General features: G+C 39.7%; 1 protein-coding gene across 2 annotated transcripts in view; it reads left to right on the top strand.

Annotated features, from left to right (window-relative positions):
• The window catches only part of LOC136881004 (uncharacterized), a 1,030,421-nt gene that overhangs the window by 883,936 nt on the left and 122,763 nt on the right, over positions 1-23,722 (top strand). The window contains exon 4 of one of the 2 annotated variants that reach the window (XM_067153581.2): positions 17,791-17,921. In XM_067153581.2, the coding sequence (XP_067009682.1) occupies positions 17,791-17,921 (131 nt within the window). Of the gene's footprint in view, positions 1-17,787; positions 17,922-23,722 lie in introns of both variants that reach the window. The other variant, XM_067153580.2, reaches the window with a different exon arrangement.

The following is a 23,722-nucleotide window of genomic DNA, read 5'->3' on the forward strand; positions in this document are numbered from 1 at the left end:
AACAGGTGAGCGTAAATGACTTGCCAGGTCTGAGATTTTACAGGTGATTATAAATAATATTAACACACTGAATTCAATGCCGGAGTCCGCTTTCCTTGCAAGTACACAAAGCACCCAATACATTTTAAGTAGCGATGGAAATTATGTCTACTAGCCGCACAACACTTCTGCAGTGAGATTTGTATAAATATCGGTGATCTGAACTATCAGAGCCCCTAAAGTGCCTGCTACCCGCACAACACTTCTGCAGTAAGATTTGTATAAATATCAGCGATCTGAACTATCAGAACTCCTAAAGTGTCTGCTACCCGCACAACGGTTCTGCAGGGAGATTTGTATAAATATCAGCGATATGAACTATCAGAACCCCTAAAGTGTCTACTAACCGCACAACACTTCTGCAGTGAGATTTGTATAAATATCAGCAATCTGAACTATCAGAACCCCTAAAGTATCTACTAGCCGCACAACGGTTCTGCACTGAGATCTGTATAAATATCAGCAATCTGAACTATCATAACACCTAAAGTGTCTACTAACCGCACGGAAATATCAGCGATCTGAACTAACGTAAACCCTAAAGTGTCTACTAGCCGCACAACGGGTCCGCAATGAGATTTGTGCAAATATCAGTGATCTGAATTATGAGAACCCCTAAAGTCTCTTCTACCAGCACAACGGGTCTGCAGTCTTCTTCTCAATTCTCAATCCCAAGATTGGTTGCCAGCAATTCGTCTTCTCATTCTTCTCTGTAATCCGCTAATCTCTTCATTTCCACAAATGAGCCTGTTCCTACGTCATCTCTGATCTGTCTTGAATATTGCAGTCTAGGTCTTCCTCTTCCTCTTCCTCTTTTACCTTGAACCACTCCTTCCATGACATTAACTATGAAACCATTGTGCCTATAGAGATGGCCATTTAATTGGTCTCTTCTCTTTCTTATTGTTGCTAAAAAGGATATGTTTTCCCCTATTCGTCTAAGAAATTCTTCATTGGCCAGTTTTGCCGTCCATGAGATCTTTTCCATCCTCCTCCAGCACCACATCCCAAATGCTTCCAGACGTTTCTTATCACCTGTACTAATAGTCCATGTTTCTGAACCATACAAAGCCACACTCCAGAAAAAGCACTTCTTGGTCTCCATATTTAAATTCCTTGATGTAAGTAGTATCCGTTTCTGGTAAAAAGAAATCTTTGCTTGGGAAATTCTGCTCTTGATATCGACTGAACGTTTGCCATCTGGAGTGATTTTACTTCCTAAGTAGGTAAAAACATTTACTTGCCTTAGTTGTATATCATTAATTCTGATGTCGACTGCAATATGCTGGCGGTTGCACACCATAATTTCGGTCTTTTTTGTATTATTTTTTATGTTATACGTATCTCTCAATATCTTATTCATTCTTATTAATGCACTTTGTAGTTTCTCTTCGTTCTCCTCTATGACAACTATGTCGTCAGCAAATCTTATCATTTTGATTTCTACCCCATTTATCTTTATCCCGTCCATATCCTCTTTACATTCCTCAATGCCTTTCTCAATATACAGTTTGAAGAGCACTGGTGACCAATTACATCCCTGTCGTACTCCTTTCTTTATATAAGCCTCCCATACTTCACCAATTATGTTTATGATTCCTCTTTGGTTGTTACAGAGTTCATATACTATTCGTCTATCTCTAAAATCTAGACCAACACTAGTCATAATCTTCATTAACATGTTCCAGTTCACATTATCAAAAGCTTTTTCTAAATCCACGAATGCAATAAACAAAGGTTTTCTAACGTCTAGCATTTTGTCTATAACCTGTCGTAACGTTAGAATATTTTCTCGTGTACCTCTATTTCATCTAAATCCAAACTGATCTTCAGACAAATGTACATGTGCACCAATAGACTCAAGGTGTGGTGTTCTTCACATTTTAGAGTTCCAGCTTTATTTGGTACTAGCGAATATACCCGTGCTTCGCTACGGTATTCTACATTGTATTCGAATATCGAAGTAAATAGTGTACATGCAGTAAATAAGATTGTTTTAAAATTGCATGTCTCTTAGCGTTATCCGAGAAAGTGCATGGAAAGGTCCCCGTACGTTGTTTCCAATGTAAAGTGTTTTTTATGGATTTGTGATATAACGGCAGGCTCACTTGCCTACTGCCATTCACAATCGAGTTGGGAAGTTTACATTATAATTGCAGGCCCCATTGCCTACTACGCGACAGAATCGATTTGGGGAGTTTTCGTTAAAATGGCAGCCCCCCGTTCCTACTTCCAGACAGATTACAGTTGAGGAGTTTTTATTATAATGGCAGGCAATTACCCTACTATCACTCGAAATTGAGTTGTGCAGTCATCATTATAATCCCAGGCCCATTTTCCTACTTCCAGCCAGCTTACTGCCAGTCACACCAAGTTGGTGAGTTTCCATCAAAATAGCAGGCCACTATCCCTAATGCCAGTCACATTTTAGATGAGGACATTTCTTTATAATGGGGGGCACCCTTGCCTACTGCCAAACACAATCGGGTAGGGGAGTTTTAAACAAAACTGCATGCTCACTTGCCTTCTGCAAGTCAAATCGAGAAGTGAACTATTCATTACAATTGTAGGCCTTCCTTACTAATGACAGTTACACAGGAGTTGGAGAAGGAACCCTTTCATACTGCCAGTCAAAGTCGGTGTGGGGAGTACTGATTACAATAGCAGACCCACCCTTTCTCGATCGCTAAAAATCGACATCAGTGAATATATATAGATCGACATACGAAAGTATATGCGTGTTTACAATATTGAAGACCTTCATTTACAGATTAACTGCTACTAAACGTACGTCATATCGACAAAGGATTATACCATAAGACACGCCGGATTTAGTGGCCTAAATGGCTGGACATATGATATGTCATCTATTCTTCGGTCAGATTGAGTTAGAAACGTGGAACAGGGTAACGTTTTTGTAAGATTATCTCACATTACATTACTTTTCGGATAATTATGTGACAGCTACATACATAGCATTTGGCTCATATATGGCTACTGGGTGGGCCAATTTTCGTGAAGAGTTTGATGATTCTGTATTTCATATAAGTAATCGAAAGTATGAATTATGCATGTAAAAATTCCAAATTGACTTAACATCGATTAATAGAGAAAAATCAAACGTAAAAGGGATACAGATACGGCAAAAAGTCATAAGACCAAGGTTGTAGATCATTCCAAATTGAACGGAGATTGTGCAATCTGTTATGTGATAGGAATTTCCGAAGGTCTGCACCATCATTAAAATTGCCTGCATATTTCGATATTCTTCGGGGATAAAAAGTGAAAAATTTAATGATCTAGGATGTTTTCCGTTCGTTACAGGCTAAAACGTATAATTTTGTCAAATTTCAATTATCTTTTTTTCTTCTGGCAGATTATGCCGCAATCTGGATTTTGGGCGAGGCGGGTAAAAGTTAGGACTTTCAGGAAACTAAACCAAAAATTATGGAGATGGTCATTATTACCCCTTAAACGGAAAGCTGTACGAAAATTTCGCCAAAATAGTCAGTGTAGAGGCACACAGTCGTTACGATTTGATTTATATAGATAAGGAATCTGCTCCATGTAAAACACCTTTTGGGCTATGTCCGCTGGACTTAACCTGCAAAACTTACCATTCATGATATCTCCTTTATTAATCCTCCTGACGAAAAAATGCACATGAAGAAAAAGGTTCAGAGGTGGAATTCCATCACGTTTGGTCGATTTCGAGTCAGGTTGGTCCTGTTCTGTATATATTGTGGAAGAGTAAAATCACCATTTCGGTTCCCTATAAACCGCCAGTCCATTCCGGAACATGAAATGTTATTTACGTTTAAAACTTACCTTTGGACAGGTGGATGCTAAATATAAATTTTGGTTCGAATGTCTTCAGTAGTTTTCAAGTTGTAAGGAATACGCTTTAAACGCACCCGCTCGTGAGTTAAGTCCGATGGGAGTTGTACAGAAAAACGGTCCGTTAATGATATCTCCCTTATTAATCCTCGTATCGAAATGATGCACACGAGAAAAAAGGTTTAGAAATTAATTTCTACCAAGGTAGGTAGATTTAAATTAACGTTGGTTGTGTATATTTTGTGGAAGTGCAAAATCACTGTTTCGGTTTCGTATAAACCCCCAGTCAGTTCAGGGATTTAGAAACAATATTTGCCCTAAAACCTATCAAGGACAGGTGTATTCCAAATATGAGTCTTGGTGGAAATACATCCAGTAGTTGTAGCACTCGCGTACATACGGCGTAATTAAGGAAGAAAATTATACAGTTAAGGAAGTTGAAAGTAATAGAAAATGGATTATAACTGTGGACAGCCGGATAACGACAAATATGTAAATGCCAAGTGAATGTATTGGAAAATCAAATGCCCCTCAATAAATTATGCTAGTGTGAGTTATGGATATAATAAAGCGGTAACAGAGGAGAAATTTAGGTCCAGGGATTCCTAGGTAAACAAATAATAAGAAGATGACTAATGGTGTTATTACTTAATCTATTCGAGGGCGGTTATAACATCCAACGATATTCCGCCAATATCCCGCAGATAGGCCGATTGACGCCTCTCTTGCCTTCTACCCAAGGAACAACCACGAATTTAACAGCATGATGAGGAAAATGGCAATACGTTACTTCCCTGCTGGCGTGCAGTCAGAGACGTTGCCATAGTAACCTGTAGGTTCGTTGTCGGTCTGTCGGTCACTCAATGCAGAGGATGATACCCGCAGAAAATAGTAAATTTCCCCGTCATGCGAAGAGTAAGGTAAATTATGAACATAAGGAAAGTTGTTTACAATGAAGAGACGTTTCACGTACAGTAAACGAAGTTTACAGAAAATCAATAGTATAAGAGAAAATGGAGGAAAACCATTCTGGTTTTCCTATAAACCCCCGTCTATTCAAAGATTTTAAAATGATATGCATATTGAAACCTTTCCCGGTATGAGTATACTCTAAATATGAAGTTTGGTTGAGATCTATCCAGCCGTTTCGAAGTGATGGTGGAAAAACCATTCGGGTTTTCCTATAAACCGCCCGTCTATTCAAAGATTTTAAAATAATATGCATATAGAAACCTTCCCCGGGATGAGTATACTGTAAATATGAAGTTTGGTTGAGATCTATCCAGCCGTTTCGACGTGATGGTGGAACAGACAAACAGACAGACAAACAGACAAACAAACAGACACGAAACGTAAAAACCACCGATTCGGTCCTTAGTTGACCTAAAACGGATAAATATCTGAAAAATTGGCAAAAAAAAGAAATTACAGACAGCGGACCCCCTACAATTTTATTTATATAGATATAGAGATTATGAGAGATATTTTAAAATCTTCTGGAATTTCTCCGGTTTCATATATTTCCGTGATAAGTTTAAAAATAAAGCCGTGTGTTTCATCGTCCAGTCTCTGTATCATTTCTCCAGTTATTCCATCGCATCCTGGCGCTTTATTAGGTATCAATTCTTTCACAGCCTTAGGATATTCTTCTTTTGTTAAAGAGGGTCCCAGTTGATCACTTGTTATGTTGTCTTCATTTTCAAGTCAGTAGGATCTTCATATAATGTTTCTATGTATCGCTTCCATCTTTCTCCCACTTCTTTGCTCTCAGACAACAGTTTCCCATTTTCACCTAATATGCTGTTACTACGGCCAGTGACTGTTCCAAATTGTTTCTTAATCAATTCGTAAACAGTTTCCATGTTTCCTTTCTCTATTCTTTCCTCTATTTCTTTGCATTGTCTCATTTATATTCTTCCTTAGCCTTCTTTGCTTCTCTGTTGACGAGGTTTCGGAGTCTTTTATAGTTTCTGATTCCTTCTTCACTCTTTTAGTTTTTAAATGTCCTCCTTTCCTCTATAAGTTCAAGCACATAATCTGTAACCCATGGTTCTCGTGCTTGTTTCGTCGTTTTCCCTATTACCTGATTTGCAGCTTCTATGATAGACTGTTTAAGGCCCATCCATTTCTCATTTATTGTACAATTGGGTATATTTCTAGGACGTTTTCCTTCATTCTGTCTTGTTTTAGTTTCCTGCAATGGGATTTGCATAAATATTAGCGATCTGAACTATCACAACGCCTGAAGTGGTTGCTACCCACACAACGGGTGTTTAGTGAGAATTGTATAACTATTAGCGATCTGAACTATCAGAACACCTAAAGTATATTATATAAAGCCCTAGCCAAACTTCTGACCTTTAAACTGACAGCCATAGTGGACAAGTATATCCCAGAAGAACAGTTCGGTTTTAGGAAATGTCGATCGACAATCCAAGCAGTAGAATGTCTACAGAACGACATAAATGAGGCCCTTCGACATTTTAAAGGGAAACTACACGTTATCCTCGTTGATTATACCAAGGCATTCGACACTATCAACAGAACGAAGCTAATGATGAAACTCGTACAACTCGTAGGTGAAGAGAACGCCTATACGATTCTGGTGAAAAATATACTTTCGAGGAACTATATCGAAGTGGACGACGCACTTATTACCTCTAACCCAATCGACCAGACGACGGGAGTCTTACAAGGGGACCCACTTAGCCCTCTCCTATTCAAGATTGCTACATACGACGTGATGCAGGCAACGAAGACAGAAGACGTAAAGGTATACCTGTACGCGGATGATACTGCCCTGGTTTCAACATCGATCACTTCGCTACAAAAAGCGTTCGATCACCTAGTGGACTGGGCGAATGACAACGATCTCCAACTTAACAGGCTGAAATGACCTTCAAGAAAGGAGTACGGCAAGCAGCAGAGGACGTAATATACTTGGGCCAGCAACCATTAACCAATGTGAACAGATTCAAATATTTGGGAATAACTCTTCAGGCAGAGGGGAGAACATTTTCTGCATATGTTAAGGATAGAGTGACCGCAGCTCTGATTGCAATAAATTATATCAGACATATCAGGAAAATTTCACTCCGAACAGCGATGGAACTATTTAAATTTAACATCATACCCGTAGCTACGTATGGGATACAGTTAATCTGGGAATGTTAAGGCCACGTATATGAAGCGAGTCCTCGGCGTCTCCAAATTTTCCCCATCCAGATTGTTCTACGAGTTGTGCAGCGAAAGGATGCTTATAGAAGATCTCCGCCTACAGCATGGACTGCCATCCACGTCAGCTTACGAAGAAACAGTCTTCGAACACCAGACGAAAAAGTAAGACATCTGTATTGACTTCTACAGCACAGTCGCGATGATGACAAATGACTGGAAGGAAGCGAACTTCGAGCTGAGGCACCTAGTGACAAGGTTCGCGATCCACGGCTTTCACTTCAAAGTCTGTTGCACGGATCGATTCCATGAACCATGTGAAGACTGTAGATGTTCCTTGTGTGGCAAGCTATGCGATCGATACCACGTGCAATTTTGTAAGAACGGGCGTATGTCGCTTAAGAAATTGTGCTCGGAAGAGAGTTAATACTGTGCAGACTGAGAATTATTTAATGAAATTGTAATTCGTAATACTTATATACAATATGTACGTTTCTCTATGGCCACTGGCTGCAATAAACGTATTATTAAAGTGTCTCTTACCCGCACAACGGGTCTGCAGTGAAATTTGTATAAATACTGTATTAGCTATCTGAACTATCAGAACGCCTAAACTGTCTGCTACCCGCACAACGGCTCTGCAGTGAGATTTGTATAACTATTAGCGATCTAAATTATCAGAACCCCTTAAGTGCCTTCTACCCGCACAACGGGTCTGCAGTGCGATTTGTATAAATATTAGCGATCTAACTATCAGAACCCCTGAAGTGCTTTCTTCCCGCACAACGGATCTGCAGTGAGATTTGTATAAATGTTAACGATCTGAACTATCAGAACCCCTGAAGTGTCTTTACCCACACAACGGTTCTGCAATGAGATTTGTACAAATGTTAGAGATCTGAACTATCGGAACCCCTGAAGTGTCTTCTAGCCGCACAACGGGTCTGCAGTGAGATTTGTATAAATATCAGCGATCTGAAACATCAGAACGCCTAAAGTGTCTGCTGCCCGCACAACGACTCTGTAGTGAGATTTGTATAAATATCAGCAATCTGAACTATCAGAACTCCAAAGATTTATGCAGCTCACATACATAACTGTAGAGCGGCTGGATGATACTTGCGCCTTGTTCAAATATGTTTGTATTCTAAGCTAGTCGTACCTATAATTGCCCTCTCTAATAATAACATTGAGGGCGTATAACGGTGTCAGGGGTGTCTTACCTCCTCGTAGTATCTAGTAGTCATAATCCGGGCTAGGATTTTGACAACATGTCATCTTTTAACTGGTTCACAACAGTGTATATACTTCAAAAGTTGATACACAACTGAATGAGGACAATATCAGGCACCATCAAATCGACACCCCTAAAATGGTTACCCGTTTTATCCAACATCCATCCCCCTCACATACGAAGAGAATTGGCTCTAGTAAGAGAATGGCAGAAATGTCGCAGTAACCCTCAACTGCCGTTACATCAGGACTGCAACCCTCAGAAACCGAAGAGATTAAAGTCCAGAAACCCATCACGGAAGTTAGGCGAGAAGCTCCTGGAAACACATTTTGATGCTGATGAGATCTGGCGCGAAGAATGGACCTCATCAAATCCTGACCACCTGGGTTTAATCCACCATCCTTGTAGAGCTCCTCCTGGTTTCAACTTACCGAGATGGGAATGGACATCTCTAAACAGAATCAGAACAAACCATGGAAGGTGTAAATTCTGGCTTCAGAAGTGGGGAAAATCTGAAGACCCATTCTGCGACTGTGATAATGTACCTCAGACCATCCAGCACGTTGTTATGGACTGCCCACAAGGAAGATTCAATGGATCCATTAAAGAACTACATAGTGCCTCTACAGAACCAGTGGACTGGCTGAAAAGTCTGGACATTAAGTTTTGAATGCTGACTTGTAAATCACATACTTATTTAAGAAATATGTATTTATATGTACTTATAATGTATCCTTGTTTTGCCATACGAAATAATAATAACAACAGACATTGCTAACTGATCATAGTTGCCACATTGTACAAAAGCTAATTTATTAGGTTATTTCAGGTCATGTTTGTCATTTCCTACTTTTAGGTAATTTTCTAAAATTATGCATCATTATTTGGTAATTTTGTGTAATTTATTAGATTATTTTATACCTCTTGAGTTATTTTGTTAGATGTTGAGAATACTGAAGCATTTGCGCGTATGGTATTGCATATTATCGCAACTTTAAGTGAGGATGAATGCGGAGACAACGCTTTGTCAGTCTGGGGACTAAAGAAACTTGTTCTCCACTTACTGCCAACCGCCTCTGTTGATCGGCCGGCAGAGGTAGTCGGATTCCTGAAGGGCGGAGGAAAGTCTATTCGACACTCCATATCGTACGATGTCGGCATGTAAACGATCTCTGGTGACACATTTGGTGTTTACCGAAACATTTATTAAATCTCAGCCACAGACGTCCAGGAGAGTTTCGGTTTGCTCTGTCTGCCATCTAGTAGGCCAAGTGTAAAATGGAACGTCGAAATTAACGAGCAGACAGCCAGATGGCATCAGATTGAAATGTCTGCTCACGGTAGTGCAGGAAATATGATTATTATTGTTATTATTATTATTAATATTATTATTATTTCATTCTTTCTTTCTTAATCCGTTCACCCCAAAGGGTCCCTTTTTCCCTCTGCCCGATCCAAATTGCCTTGGTCGACTCTTCTTCTTTCCGACCGCAACGATATGATTGGTTCTGGAGATTAAACTGGGAAGGAGGACCACTACCTCGCCCACGCGGCCTCACCTGCTATGTTGAACATGGGCCTTGTCGGGAGAGGAGAAGATTGGAAGGGATATACCAGGAAGAGGGAAGGAAGCGGCCGTTGCCTCAAGTTAGGTTGTCTGGAGGAGAAGTGGGAAACCACGTAAAACCACTTCCAGGATATCTGAGGAGGTAATCCAACCACTCTCTACTCAGTTGACTTCACGAGGTTGAGAGGACCCCGTTCCAGCCCTCGAACCACTTTTCAAATTTCGTGGCAAAGCCGGGAATCGAACGCGGGCCTCCAAGTGTGGCAGTTAATCACGCTAACCACTACACCACAGAGGCTTATTATTATTATTATTATTATTATTATTATTATTATTATTATTATTATTATTATTATTATTATTATTATTATTATTATTATTATTATTATTATTATTATTATTATTATTATTATTATTGAAGACTTCCCCGTGGTCTGTCGAGATTTTCTTCTGAAGTGGCGCAGCAAAGTTCTGTGTGAGACGTGAAGTATTTCACCTTGTTTTCTTGACATGCCAAAAGCCCAAAATCTTATTATGATGTCTATAACATATATATATAGGTTATACCAACTCGATTAATATTTTTTTGTAAAATTGCATTAGAAATGTATGTCTTTTTTATGTTTCGTATCAATCTTCTGGATTTTTTCTGCCATTTTATAGATAATTTCTTAAACATTTTTAAGTCATAGAAATCCTACGCTGGTTATAATACTGTTATAACTGGTAATTTGTTTTGTATGTGATAAAATTAATATCACATTTTCGTAAATTTGCATAACATTAGAATTTTAAGATATATTTTTAATTGATATCTTGTAAACTGTACATGAAAATGATTTCTGTTTTTCTTCTTACACTGAATTCTGCACGCTAATATTAGCGTTTTTCACTACTTCGATGTGTGGTAAAAAATTTCGAAACATGATTGAATGAATTCAAATTTTCCTAAATTTGAATTAAATCTGGAACATCGATGTTTATAAAATATGTAATCACATAATATTGTTCGTGTTACGGAAAAACGGTGAGGTTTTTCGAAATCAGCGCATCGCTTTCCATATGAACCTCCTATTTTCACCAAAACTCTGAAATCATTGCAGGCTAGTGAAGTGAGTGAAATATGTCGCGATAGTAAATTTTCCCCCCATCGCTTCATTTACGGTCGTCGTTTAAGCTGGTACAGATGCGAGATGCGTATCCCAGAGGCTGGGGGCCTAAAATACATCCAGGATATCCCCTGCCTGGGAGAGATTCACAGAATGAATTGGAATGTCGCAAACGTTCGATTGAATGGGCTCGCACGTCAAATTTGTCTTGGGTACCTACAGAAGTACCCCAGCCCGCATCTGTTGGAAGGTGTATGGCCACTGTGGGAGCTGCGGATAAGAGGGTCATGGGTTTCGTCCGGTTTGATAGTGGGAACCACGTGATTGTTAGTAATGAGAAGCAATCACGATGTGGGCAGTGCAAAAATATGCAAGACTGAAGACGTGTGGAAATGTAATATTAAGCTAAATGTTCAGCGTTTTGCTGTTTCATAGAAAACAAGCGACCGAAAGAACTCGACTTTCCACCTTATGGACATTACAAAATAAGGCGAGTTGATGTGTGCTAAAAATCAGTTATCTTGGGAGACTTCTTGATATTGTTGTCCATATGAATATGAATTTGTGTTACATTTTTGCTCAAAGTCAACCACTTCTTATTTTAGTGATTTATCCATGTTATTTAGCTACACTGTGCATGTATTTCCTGCAAAATGAATATTAAAAATAGCAATGGACGGATGTGAAAGGTAGATGGGGCAAAAACTAGAAAAATCACCTTTTTAGCCGAGATTTTGTTTGAGGTACCATTAGATTCTCTATGGGAAGGACTACCTGTAAGACATATGAAACAGACAAAAAACAGGTTTATCATAGGTTTGTTTACCTTCAAAGTTTTGGCGTACCGGTAAAGAAGTCAACTGTTACAGGGGACAAGTCATCTGCCCGTCAACACATAGGAGTGCCATCGCTGAAATATTATCTATTCCACGGTTATAAATCTCAACATGGATACTGCTATGAACTACATCCGCGCGTTCAATCCCAAATGGGGACATTGACACGAATTTCTGTGATCGTTAAATCCCATATTTTTCGCATAAATATATAGGGAGTAACAATGTGTTTGGATGTCAAATGAAAGAAATCAGGAAATGGCACCAACTTTTCTAAACAAAATAATTTGGGCTTAAAGGTATTAAATTAATAAGCATCACTACCCACATCGTTATTGCTTCTCGTTTACTGAATACCCTCGCCCCACTACTCAGTGAGTCACAAGAACAATTTGCGAACATCTTCAAAATCCATAATTGCACTGCCAATAAATGTGCAAGGTTATGCTGTAAACACGGGGGAAATTCAACGATGTGCTATAAGAGTGCAAACTTCCTTGTCCAGCTGAGACACGGCAGGAAAGATAAGACTTTATTTAACGATCACGGGGATTCGTGTCATTGTTCCCATTTTATATTTAGTGCGTGATCTCCCTTGCTCGGCCTGTTTATTGGATTAGTTAATACTCTTAGTGGAGGTGATTATTGTTTGAGAGCAACACTCCCCTGTCATCAGAAGAAACCTGCAAGTTTTTGTGTTTTATTTGTTGGCAATTTGTTTTACGTCGCACCGACACAGATAGGTCATTAAAGACGATGGGATATGAAAGAAATAAGAGTGTGAAAGAAACGGTCATGGCCTTGATTAAAGTACAGCTTAGTGTGAAAATAGGAAACCACGGACAACCATCTTTAGGGCTGCCGATAGTGGGGGTCTAAATGCCGGTGTGGATATTCGACGTTACAATACTGTATGTAGGCGATTACAGTATAGCGCTCGGCGGCAACATGAGAAGGTAAAAGGGTGGATACCTCGGAGAGGATTACATGTACCCCCAGAGAGTAGCCTAGACCGGTTCTCAGGTACAGCAAGACCTGCGTTATGACTCCTTCTTTCCCCAGCGGCTAGGGGAAGAGCACAGCAACATGAGGTGGCCTGCAATAGGAAACAGGTTCAACAACACCTGAACTCTGATACTCGTGAGTTCACGACACGAGGACAGTGGGACATAACGGAAGTGGCCAGCTATGACCATTCAAAACACATTCGGTTCTGAAATATTTGGCTCGTTTATAGGGAAACTAATAGGACAAAGTAAAACATACGTACCATATGTTGTGAAATGCACCTCTCTTTACCGACTAGAGAAAACTTATCCCCGTATACCCCCAACACCCTGCATCTTAGGCATACAATCGTAATGTTTACGCACTGAATCTATTGACAGCCTTACAATTAAATGATTTACAGCTAATTGTACATCCATTTTGATGTTCATTTTTATATTATTTGCATACTTTGCTATATAGTACTACCATATACCATGGACAAACCTTTATTAACGTAACATGTTTTTACTTCATGCCACTTGCTCAAAATAACTCTAAATAATGTAAAAGCTAAATGTAAATATATACATGTAAAAACTTAGCTCTAAATAATCCAGCAAATGGTAATGCACCTCTGAAAAATCGTGCTCTTGGTTTCACTCCAAACATGAGAGACGACAACACTCTAAAGTGTGTAAGTCCAAGGCCACAATAACGAGGCGTGTTGGATTATTTACCCATTAAAGTAATAATTAGCGAGAGAGCGGCTGCCCAGTTTGAGTCACGCATGTCCTAATTTGCATTTGCGAGATAATTGGTTCGAACCCCACTGTCGACAGCCTTGACACCAGGCAAATCCTGGGGCTGTACATACTGTAAACTAGCCTTTTCATATCCCGTCGTCGACATAAGACCTATTGAGAACATAATTAAGTAATAATTATTTGTAACTTCACTTTGTATCACAAACAATGCTGTTCTAATTGAGATGAAAATCCTGTACTATGGATTAAATTAAATTTAATTAATAGTTGCTTAAGCTCCTACCTGCTTAAGGGCCGAGCTGAGGGGCTCAAACGGTTTTAGCGCTGGTCTTCTGACCCCAAGATGGCAGGTTTGATCCTAGCTCAGTCCAGAGGTATTTGAAGGTGCTAAATTACGTCATCTTCGTGTCGGTAGATTTACTGGCATGTAAAATAACTCCTACCGGACTAAATTCCGGCACTGCAGTGTCTCCGAAAACCGAAACTTAGTTAGTGGGCCCTAAACAACATAACATCGTTTATCATATTCAGCTCAAGATGGCTGCTGAGACCCAAGGTTGCATATGACCTAATGTTTAGTCGGGCGTCCCCTAGTTCTTGTTTAAGTTACTAAACACCCACCGTGTAATCATATCAAGCACATAACACAGAATGTATCTGAGATAGAGCAGATGTCAACCAGAGCCTCTACCAGAGGAACAGTACAACTCTATTAATAGTTGAATTAAATTCAATATAGTGTTCACAATTGTACGCTCAAACTTTTGAACTTAACTGCTTCAAGTTCATAATTACGAAACTTAGTATAATTTGACCTGCATTCACTAACACATTTCCTGCAGCTCGAGGGGATGGAAACGTGAGATTGAGAGAAACTCTCCATGTGTTCGTTGAACAGCTCACAGCGATACTAGAAACAATGTATCAGTAGTTCGAATTTAGTTTACTGTTGTTTAATTCAACTAACTCGTAATTTCTCTTGAAACATGACATGAGAAAGCATAAAAAATTAAAAAGATTTTATAAGCAATTTTTGAAAGTAATTTTTCTCAAGGAGGGTCAGTGGCACAGCTCGGGCTTTGGACGACAGGATCGCAGCTTTCAACCTAGCAGGAGGAGAATAAAACTTAAAAACCTTATAATTAAATAATAGGTCAACATAGGTATTATAAATAATAATTATAACATCACATAATTAATCATATGTAATATAATGTACCCGTTTTGAGTATTTGGCATTCGAGATGGTCGACGTCGGCGTATAAATGATCCCTGATGATATATTTAGTGCTTATCCAAAAAATTAAATAAAACTCAACACGAGATCACCCAGACACCCAGCAACACGGTAGCTGAGACTCTCCGATTATTATTATTATTATTATTATTATTATTATTATTATTATTATTATTATTATTATTATTATTATTATTATTATTATTATTATTGAGGAAATGTAGTGGATCACAGAGGGATAAGAAGCACCTGGTTTGAATAGCTGGACAAGGAATTAAATAGAGCAGAACTTAACACAATAGATTTTGAAAATTTATTTCGTTCCTGTTTCTTTTTCTTAGTCTAAAAATTGATAAATAGAAAATCTGAATAAATCACAACAATATTAATGAACTCGTCAGCTCAAGCAATAACAGGGTCAAAATTGTTAACGGTTTGCTTGATTTACATAGAAAAGAGCGCTAGTGCCCTTGACAGGGGCAATACTTCCCATCATTTACACAACATAGTCCCGCCTCGCAGAGGCATTCGTTTCTTATGGCGCACTCGAATTCCGCCTTATAACTTATCGCTTGGCCTTAATTGAAGTATTTGTACACAGTTAACCCGATGTGGGCTTATCTATTCATCAACAGTTCTATAATTCCCAAAGGCAACTAACAAAAGGAACAATTACAGGGTAAACAGAGGCATGATTGCCCATAATGGCCTTAATGACAAAAGGAAAGGGTTGGTTGTAACCGGCCATAAACAAAATGCAAGCAGGCAAAACACCTGCACTCCTTCTAGAAATAGTTAAAAACGTAAGTGGGCTTACGGAGGCTGGTCCAATACTACACCGTGGGTGACTGATTGAGAAACGTTAATGCCAAATTAACGGGAAGTGGACGACATTATGGATAACTTTTGAACTAGAATAACTTATTTTCTGCTATATAAATCAAAAACTCTCAGAAAAGGAAAATGTGTACTTTTTCTTAACTGTTGGCATCCTAAAAGCTTTTAATAGTACTAGGAAATACAGTCATTCAATATTTTTTAATTTAGTACAATATATTTTTTAGTACTCATCCAAAATTTCAGGCACACTTTACTAACGAACACTTAAATATACAGAGCTGAAATTAAACATTCTATTTATGTGTACTGTCGTTTGCAATACAGACTAAAAGAACAAGAAATGTATTCCTTTAATGACCCACAGGGCTTACTTTTGAAAAAAAATATTATTTTCATTTTCATAATCAGAAATTTCAAGAGTCTGAAAATAAAAAGTAAGTCTAATTTTTGTTCTAACCGAAGTCTATTATCACGCACCAAGCCTATTATATATTATTCTGAAATTTAATTTCCTGAAATACGGCCATTACCTAGAAAAGTGTACCTGAAATTTGGGATGCATACTGAAAAATAAATTGTACTATATTTAAAAAATATAGACTAACACTATTTTCTAGTAACATTGAAAACATTTAGGATAATAACAGTTAAGAAGAAGTAAAAGTTTACATGTTCTGAGAGTTTTGAAGTTATATTGCAAAAATGGAGTAAGACATTCTAGTTCAAATCTTATTTGTTTCTATGTCACTTTCCCCCATAATGTCGTCCACCTCCCCTTAAGAAATGTAGAGGCTTTGAAAACTTAGTCTCCCCATGCCAAGTTCAATGGGAACACGCAGAGTGTACATTACATACTTCCTCAGACTGGCCGAGAGTACCACATTTAAACCACCAAATTTAGAAATGTACATTAAATAGAAGAGGTTGAAACCTTCCCCTCAAGCTATCCGCAGAAGTTATCACATCTCTACGAAAATTCTGTCACTACCTTCTTCACGCAGGCCGCCCCCTGCCGCCTGGTTCACGTCAATTCACCCTCCCCACACTGGAGCAATTCACAAAATATGGCTCTAAAGCATCCTGCTTTTATATATTTTTTAAGAGGAAGCTTCCAGTACTTTTTATTGGATAGAGAAAATATTTACAAGTTTCTGATAGGTCGATTACGATTGAAGAAGGAACAAGCTGAAGTGTTGACTTCGATACATAAACAAAACCATCCTCAAGACCTAAGGTTTGCCATGTGCAAAAAAAAAAAACATTTCTTTATGAAATAATTAGAGTTCATCCCGCTAGAATGAGCAATTAAACCGCTGACAGAGACATCTAACAGTTGAAGACCAAAGTATCTTGTAGTACACCAGTGCAAGTTTGCTTACATAGATAGCCTTAGACAAAATGCGCAGTTTAACTGGCCTTGGAAGGTACACTCCTGTACAATTATTATTATTATTATTATTATTATTATTATTATTATTATTATTATTATTATTATTATTATTATTATTATTATTATTGTTTTGTTGTGAAATAATCTCTCAAAATGACGGTAATTTCTTAAGCAATGCTTCAGAAACTGAACACAGAGTGCCGCGATCTTGGGTGTTACACTCCTTACATACACTCCCCACCTGAGTAGCTGTGATCGCGAAATAGTCTCCAACCCTTAGGAGAACCAATCCTAGATCTCCACTTGTTCAAACTCCCTGTACGTCGCAGCCTGGGCCACACTTCTCGGTGTTATCTCCTATATTGTTACTTCCAACTTTCGGCGTCCAACTCTTGCATACTGGTTTCATTACATCTCACTACTTTACGAAACTTCAAAGTCTCCTATATTGAAAATAACTCATTTTCTTATTTCTATTCCTTTTTTAATTATTTAATTTATTTCATTATATCCTGAACTCAGTGTCGCTATTCGTCCCACGTCTCCACAAGACTTGGATTTGATCCTCGGATGAAATCGAAGCCTTGGGTTCGACACTGGAGGCACAACAAGCAACAGTCAATGCTGCACTCTTACCATATCTTCAAAACTAGGCCTATTTCGTTGAAATTATATTTTTTTCTTAGTAGTTTCACATTGATTTTGAATAATGGAATAACTTCCTGAATTTGATTGCATTTAAGAGCAGGTCGCCTGTTGTACTGTTTCAGAAGTCCCCAGCGACCGTCCGACCATCACCGGAGTTCGATCCCGGTACCGTGTTGGAGACATTCTCCACAGTAACTGTTCGTCCTCGTGGTCTCGACCTCCGGCCAAACTCAGCTGGGTCGTCAATGAGATACAGGTTAGTCGTACTCTGTAACCTCCACCTCTGTTGTACATAACTGTAGATACCAGAATTGTTTCTTTCGTCAAAGGCAACCGCCACAAGTGGAGCAAATGGGAGTTATGTAATACGAGGGTGATCAAGTAAGTAATGTAAATGAATACTTTACGAAAACGGTCTTCCTCCAAAGCTAAGTAGCACATCGGACATCCTAGTTCACATTCATATGTTCAAGATCTTTTACAAATATTCGTTTCCATTTATTTATTAGACTTTACTTTAGCTACTAGATCGTCTTTGCCATGCTCCGTTAACCAACATTAGGGTGTATTAGAACGATCGCGATAAAAAAGCAGGGATTCCTTGTGTTATGTTAATAAAGATGGGCTTGAGGGAGAAAATGCGCGCCATTCAAATGGACTAAGTGGCCGTACTTGCTATGCCAGACATCCAGCCGCTGCGTGGTGTTGTGCGTCAGACGAAGGAAGGAGGGTAATGCTCGGTGCGAATGCTCAAGTTCTTCGTTCGTTTCACATAGTCGCTTCTCAGCCCTAGAAGGCAGTGTTCTGCACAAACTGACTACTATGTGAGGCCCTTAGGAAGAGAAGAGGAACTTGTGCCAAGAATACAGGCAGCATTGCACGTCATTCGCGAAACACCACACATCCTTAACAGAGTCCAAAGGTCACTACTACACTGTTCAACCAAGTAGGAGGGGAGGCGTATTGAACATCTAGTCTAATCAAACTATTGGTCGGATTGTTTCCTTCATTCAGTCTTTCTTTGGATTTACGATGTTGTGAGTGAAGGAATACACAATCGTAGGGCGGCAGCGAGCATGTTAAATAATGAAGAACGTTACTGGGACCAACAGACGAAAGGAGAAACGATCTGCTGCATTCCCTGACTGACAAGTGTCTCTTAACTACAGTGTGTTCCTGTACTGTGTGTGCAGTTACGGCTGTTTAATAGACGAACTGTGGATATTGCCTGTAGGAAACAAGGACAATCCTGTACAAGTCGAATGAGGAAACTTGACCTCCCCCCTCCCCTTCCCTTTCCTCAAGCACGACAACGACCTGTGCTCTGGCATAGCAAATACGGCGAGTTCGTCAACTGGAACTAACAAAGTAACATGTTCTCCCCCAATCCGATTGCACCATCGTTCTAAACATAACACGAAGGACACCCCTGTTTATTGTCTCTATGGTATTGTTACACTCTGTATAAAAATGTTTCCCTTACAGGTTTCCTGCTGATGCTTTCTCTCTTGCTATCCCAGTTCCCTTATCTCTGCTTCCGTTTGGTTCACCTTGTCTTTAAACCTTTCTATTTCCTTGTTGTTCTGAACCACTATCTCTGTTACTTTCTTTAGCTCCTCCTTCATGCTCCCGTACAAGTTCCCTGATCTGCTTTGCCTGCAACGCTTCCTTGACGGTTTCCTTCACCTTTTCCGTCTCTTTCCATCCAACGGCTCCAGTAGGACTTCGTCCAGGGTTCGTTTCCACGTATCCGAAACTGCCCTATATTCAGTAGCACGCCCGACGAGTCCACTTCGCCCGTACATACCGCCGCTCGGTATTCCGCAGTAGGGTTCCCGTATGTCCGCACTACCACCTTCCGCTTCGCTTGCTCGATTACAACTGGATTCGTTTGCAGTTGTTACGTGCTCTTCCTCTACGCCTGTGTCCATTGGGCGAGACCCATAACAGCGTTCTCTTGACGCCCATGCGTAGAAAATGCCCCACAATTTTTAATCTTCTTTGTGCTGGCTAAGTAGACCACTCTGAAAAAGAAATAATTTCGAGCTGAAATTGTTAAGGGTCTCGATCAACCACAATCCCCTGAGGGGTCATTTCAAGCTCCCTTCGTGCACTGACGATATTCGTTTTACTGTAAACCTCTGCAGGCCTCTGTATGACATGCCACATTCGACCTTTGCCTGCCACTACGCCAGTCGAGACCAGTAGAGACGGTGCAGTTGGAGTTTTTGACCTTATTTGTGTAGTGAACCGTTAGATACGTCGGCGATTGTTAATCAACCCTGCTAATGTATTGCGATTAGTTTAGATGAAGTTACGACGATCTATTCTTCGTGAAGATGGTGGTGATTATTGCTTTAAGAGGAAGTATGACTAGGCAACCATCCTCCAAGGTAGGTAGAGTATATTAGGTAGGCTATTGCCGCTCACAGCGCTCTCATTGGTCGACCGCGCGTGACGTAGACTGGAGGGCTAGGAGCAAATACTTTAATACACCAATACCGAACAGCTCTCTCTCAACAGCATTAAGTAGAGTGCGAACAGAGAAGGTGGTGACATCTAGCGTGCAGGTGTGACAAGCCCAGGAGGTGCATACTTGTCTATGCTACAGTCCAGAGGATTACGTCTCCACGTATTGGAAATGTTTTCCTTATAATTGGACATGCTTAAAGTAAATACAAAATTTTAATATTCCACCTTCTCAATACTAAAAAATAATTTGATGTTTTTACAAAAACATTACAATGACGTTAAAAGGTACTAGTTTCGGTCCACTGTGGACCATCATCAGCCTAACCAAATTAAAACAGTAAAAGAAGTTTATTACTTTTAATTATAATTGGACAGTCATAAAAATTAAGAATGAAATTTTAAAATATAATAATAATAATAATAATAATTCCGTGTGGCTATTTCTAGCCTAGTTCAGCCCTTGTAAGGCAGGCCCTCCGATGAGGGTGGGTGGCATCTGCCACTTGTATGTGACTGCGTGTTGTTGTGGTGGAAGATAGTGTTATGTGTGGTGTGTGAGTTGCAGGGATGTTGGGGACAGCACAAACACCCAGCCCCGAGCCATTGGAATTAACAAACGAAGGTTAAAATCACCAACCCGTCCGGGAATCGAACCCGGGACCCTCTGAACCAAAGGTCAGTACGCTGACCATTCAGCCAACGAGTCAGACATTTTAAAATATGAAATGCCTCCTTCATAAACCTCCAAATGACATTGTGCTAGCCGTGTCTTTCGCTATGTCTTAAAAATGAAAAACAGAAATGTTTGAGGATCCACCCAGCCTTTGCGAGGAATATTTAACAACTACTCTCTCCTCTGCTTTCTAGCCTTTTGCTAGTTGCCTGCCGCAGCACTTTGTATGGAGTTAGCCTAGTTTTGCGGCCTGATGCCTTTCCTAACACCAGCCCTCTGTGGAGAGTTATATTCCCTAGTGCGTGTTTCTGTGGTTGTTTGTAATGTGTTGTGTGTATTTGAAGATACATATGAATACGAACACAAACCCGTAGCCCTCGATCTACAGGAATTAACAGACGCGATTAAAATCTCCAACTCAGCCAGGAATCGTACTAGAGCCCTCCGAACCGAAGTCCAATACGCTGACCATTCCGTGTTGGTGATTATTGTTTTACGAGGAAGTACAACTGGCCAACCATCCTCTACTAACACTAATGTGAAGTAAAATGGAAGAGGTCCGACACTTCAAACAATGAAGGTATCATCCAAAGAAAGAGAAGTGCTACGAAGCACTGACCATTCAGCCAAAGCGTCGGAGGGGACAGATAACTTTACAACATGCATTTTTATTAAGATTTCGGGAAAAAGAAGCTGAAATTAAGGAACATGAGTTTTGGTCCATTATTTTGACTTCTTCCTGTTCTTCTTCAGTAGGGCCGATCTTCTCGAACAATATTCACCTCACACTGTTTTTTGTTTAACCTCTGGAGACAGAAATTCATAATCGGTATATGCATATTTCGGTTACGTGAGTGATCTACGATGTTCCCCTGACAAGGAAGAAGTATTCAGAATTTCCTAATGTCTCTTTCACAAATGTAGGCATGAAGAATACGTACTAAATTAGCTGCACTGGTGCCAAGCCTATGCCATTAATACACTGAAATAATTTTCTTACGCTGGGCTGAGTGTCCCAGACTCTGGCTCGTGTAGGTAGATTTAGTGGCACGTAAAAGAACTCCTGCGGGACTAAATTACGGCACCTCGGCGTCTCCTAAAACCGTAAAAGTAGTTAGTGGGACGTAAATAAAAATAACATCATTATTATTATTAGTATTATCTTACAGTATAAAAAAGCCGACTGCATTCGAAATTCATGACCTTCATTTTGAAGACTACCGCGATAACCATTACGCTACAGGCGCACAATTTTTCAATTGTGAATTATATGATACTACTTGACAATGCGGACCCTCAAGTTAGAGTTCCATATTTGTTAATATTATTGTTTGTTTGTTTGTTTGTTTGTTTGTTTGTTTGTTTGTTTGTTTGTTTGTTTGTTTGTTTGTTTGTTTGTTTGTTTGTTTGTTTGTTTGTTTGTTTGTTTGTTTGCTTTAAGTCGCACTGACACAGATGAGTCTTGCTGCGACGATGGGATAGGGAAGGGCTAGGAGTGGGAAGGAAGCGGCCTTGGCCTTAATTAAGGTACAGCCCCAGCATTTGCCTTGTGCGAAAATGGGAAACAATGGAAAACCATATTGAGGGCTGCCGATAGTGGGGTTCGAACCCACTATCTCCCGAATGCAAGCTGATAACTATGTGACCCAAACCACACAGGGACTTGCTTATTGGTTTTACGTCCCACTAAGATTTCAGTAAGTATTTCATTGTTTTCTTAATATAAGGGGCATAGAAAGTAACCTCAACGCAGGTGCGAGGTGGTGGTGGTGGTGATGATTATTGTTTTAAGAGGAAGTACAACTAGGCAACCATCCTCTATATAACACTCATCAGGGGATCCGACACTTCGAAAAATGAAGATATCGGCCATAGGAAGTCAAGGGCCATGAAGGGCGTGAAAATGAAAGACTCCCTAGCCCTCACAAACCTAGTAGCGTCGGGGTCGGAAAAGAACAAGAGTTGACCAAGAGAGGTCGGATAGAATAGATGAAAGTGAGGAGCCTGGCACAAATAAGTGGAAGCAATACCAGGACTCAGCTAAGGGCCCCGTGGTCGCCAACTCACGCTCCAAAGTTCAGAGCCCCTGGGGCCCCTTTTAGTCGCTTTTACGACAGGCAGGGGATACCGTGGGTGTTATTCTACTGCCCCCACCCACAGGGGACACAGATGCGAGGTCATGACTATGTTAATACTTGCGGTGCTTATCAGTTCCCATATCATCTTGCTGGGTAATTTGCTCAGCGCACAACACTTTTCATGGAATATAACTGCAATGTAAGATTAGTTAGTGACAAACACTGATACATCATAAACAACACGCTAGTGCGTCAAGTGGCAATATGTTATTGCACAGCCGACTGAGCATCAAGTCGGCCGTGGTTATTGAAGCGTTGGTCACAACCAAGCCACGCAGGTGGCAGCACACTCTCGCTGAAGACCGCAAGCTGTCCGGTACTGTGTGCGCCTGCATACAGCATAAACGTCGATAATTGATAAAAATTAGTTCAATTGTTCATAAATAATTAAAACGTTCGACTTATTAAAATAAAATGGTACTTTGCATATCACCTGCAATCACTCATATCATACCGAGTGAGTAATTACATCTTAAAAGTCGACTTTAAGTTCAATACATACATAGAAACATAGTTGTTGGTTTAATTGTATTTAGAACTCACATTTCGATGACTTAGAAAGTTGTTGAAGAAGCTGAAGCTGCCCGCAGTCGACTCTTCTTCGCTGAATGCTTTTTATAGCATATATTTGATGTTCACTTGTTGAGGTGACGGATTGTAATTAAAGTCCTAGTTCTGCCGTAGAGAGAGATAATATTCTCGTCAAGATTGGGAAATTTTTGATTTAAGTATAGAAGTCAAAATCTGCATCACTCTTTCACATTTATAAATGTA

This window comes from Anabrus simplex, chromosome 9 (assembly GCF_040414725.1).
Source record: "Anabrus simplex isolate iqAnaSimp1 chromosome 9, ASM4041472v1, whole genome shotgun sequence".
In the NCBI taxonomy this organism is placed as follows: Eukaryota; Metazoa; Arthropoda; class Insecta; order Orthoptera; family Tettigoniidae; genus Anabrus; species Anabrus simplex.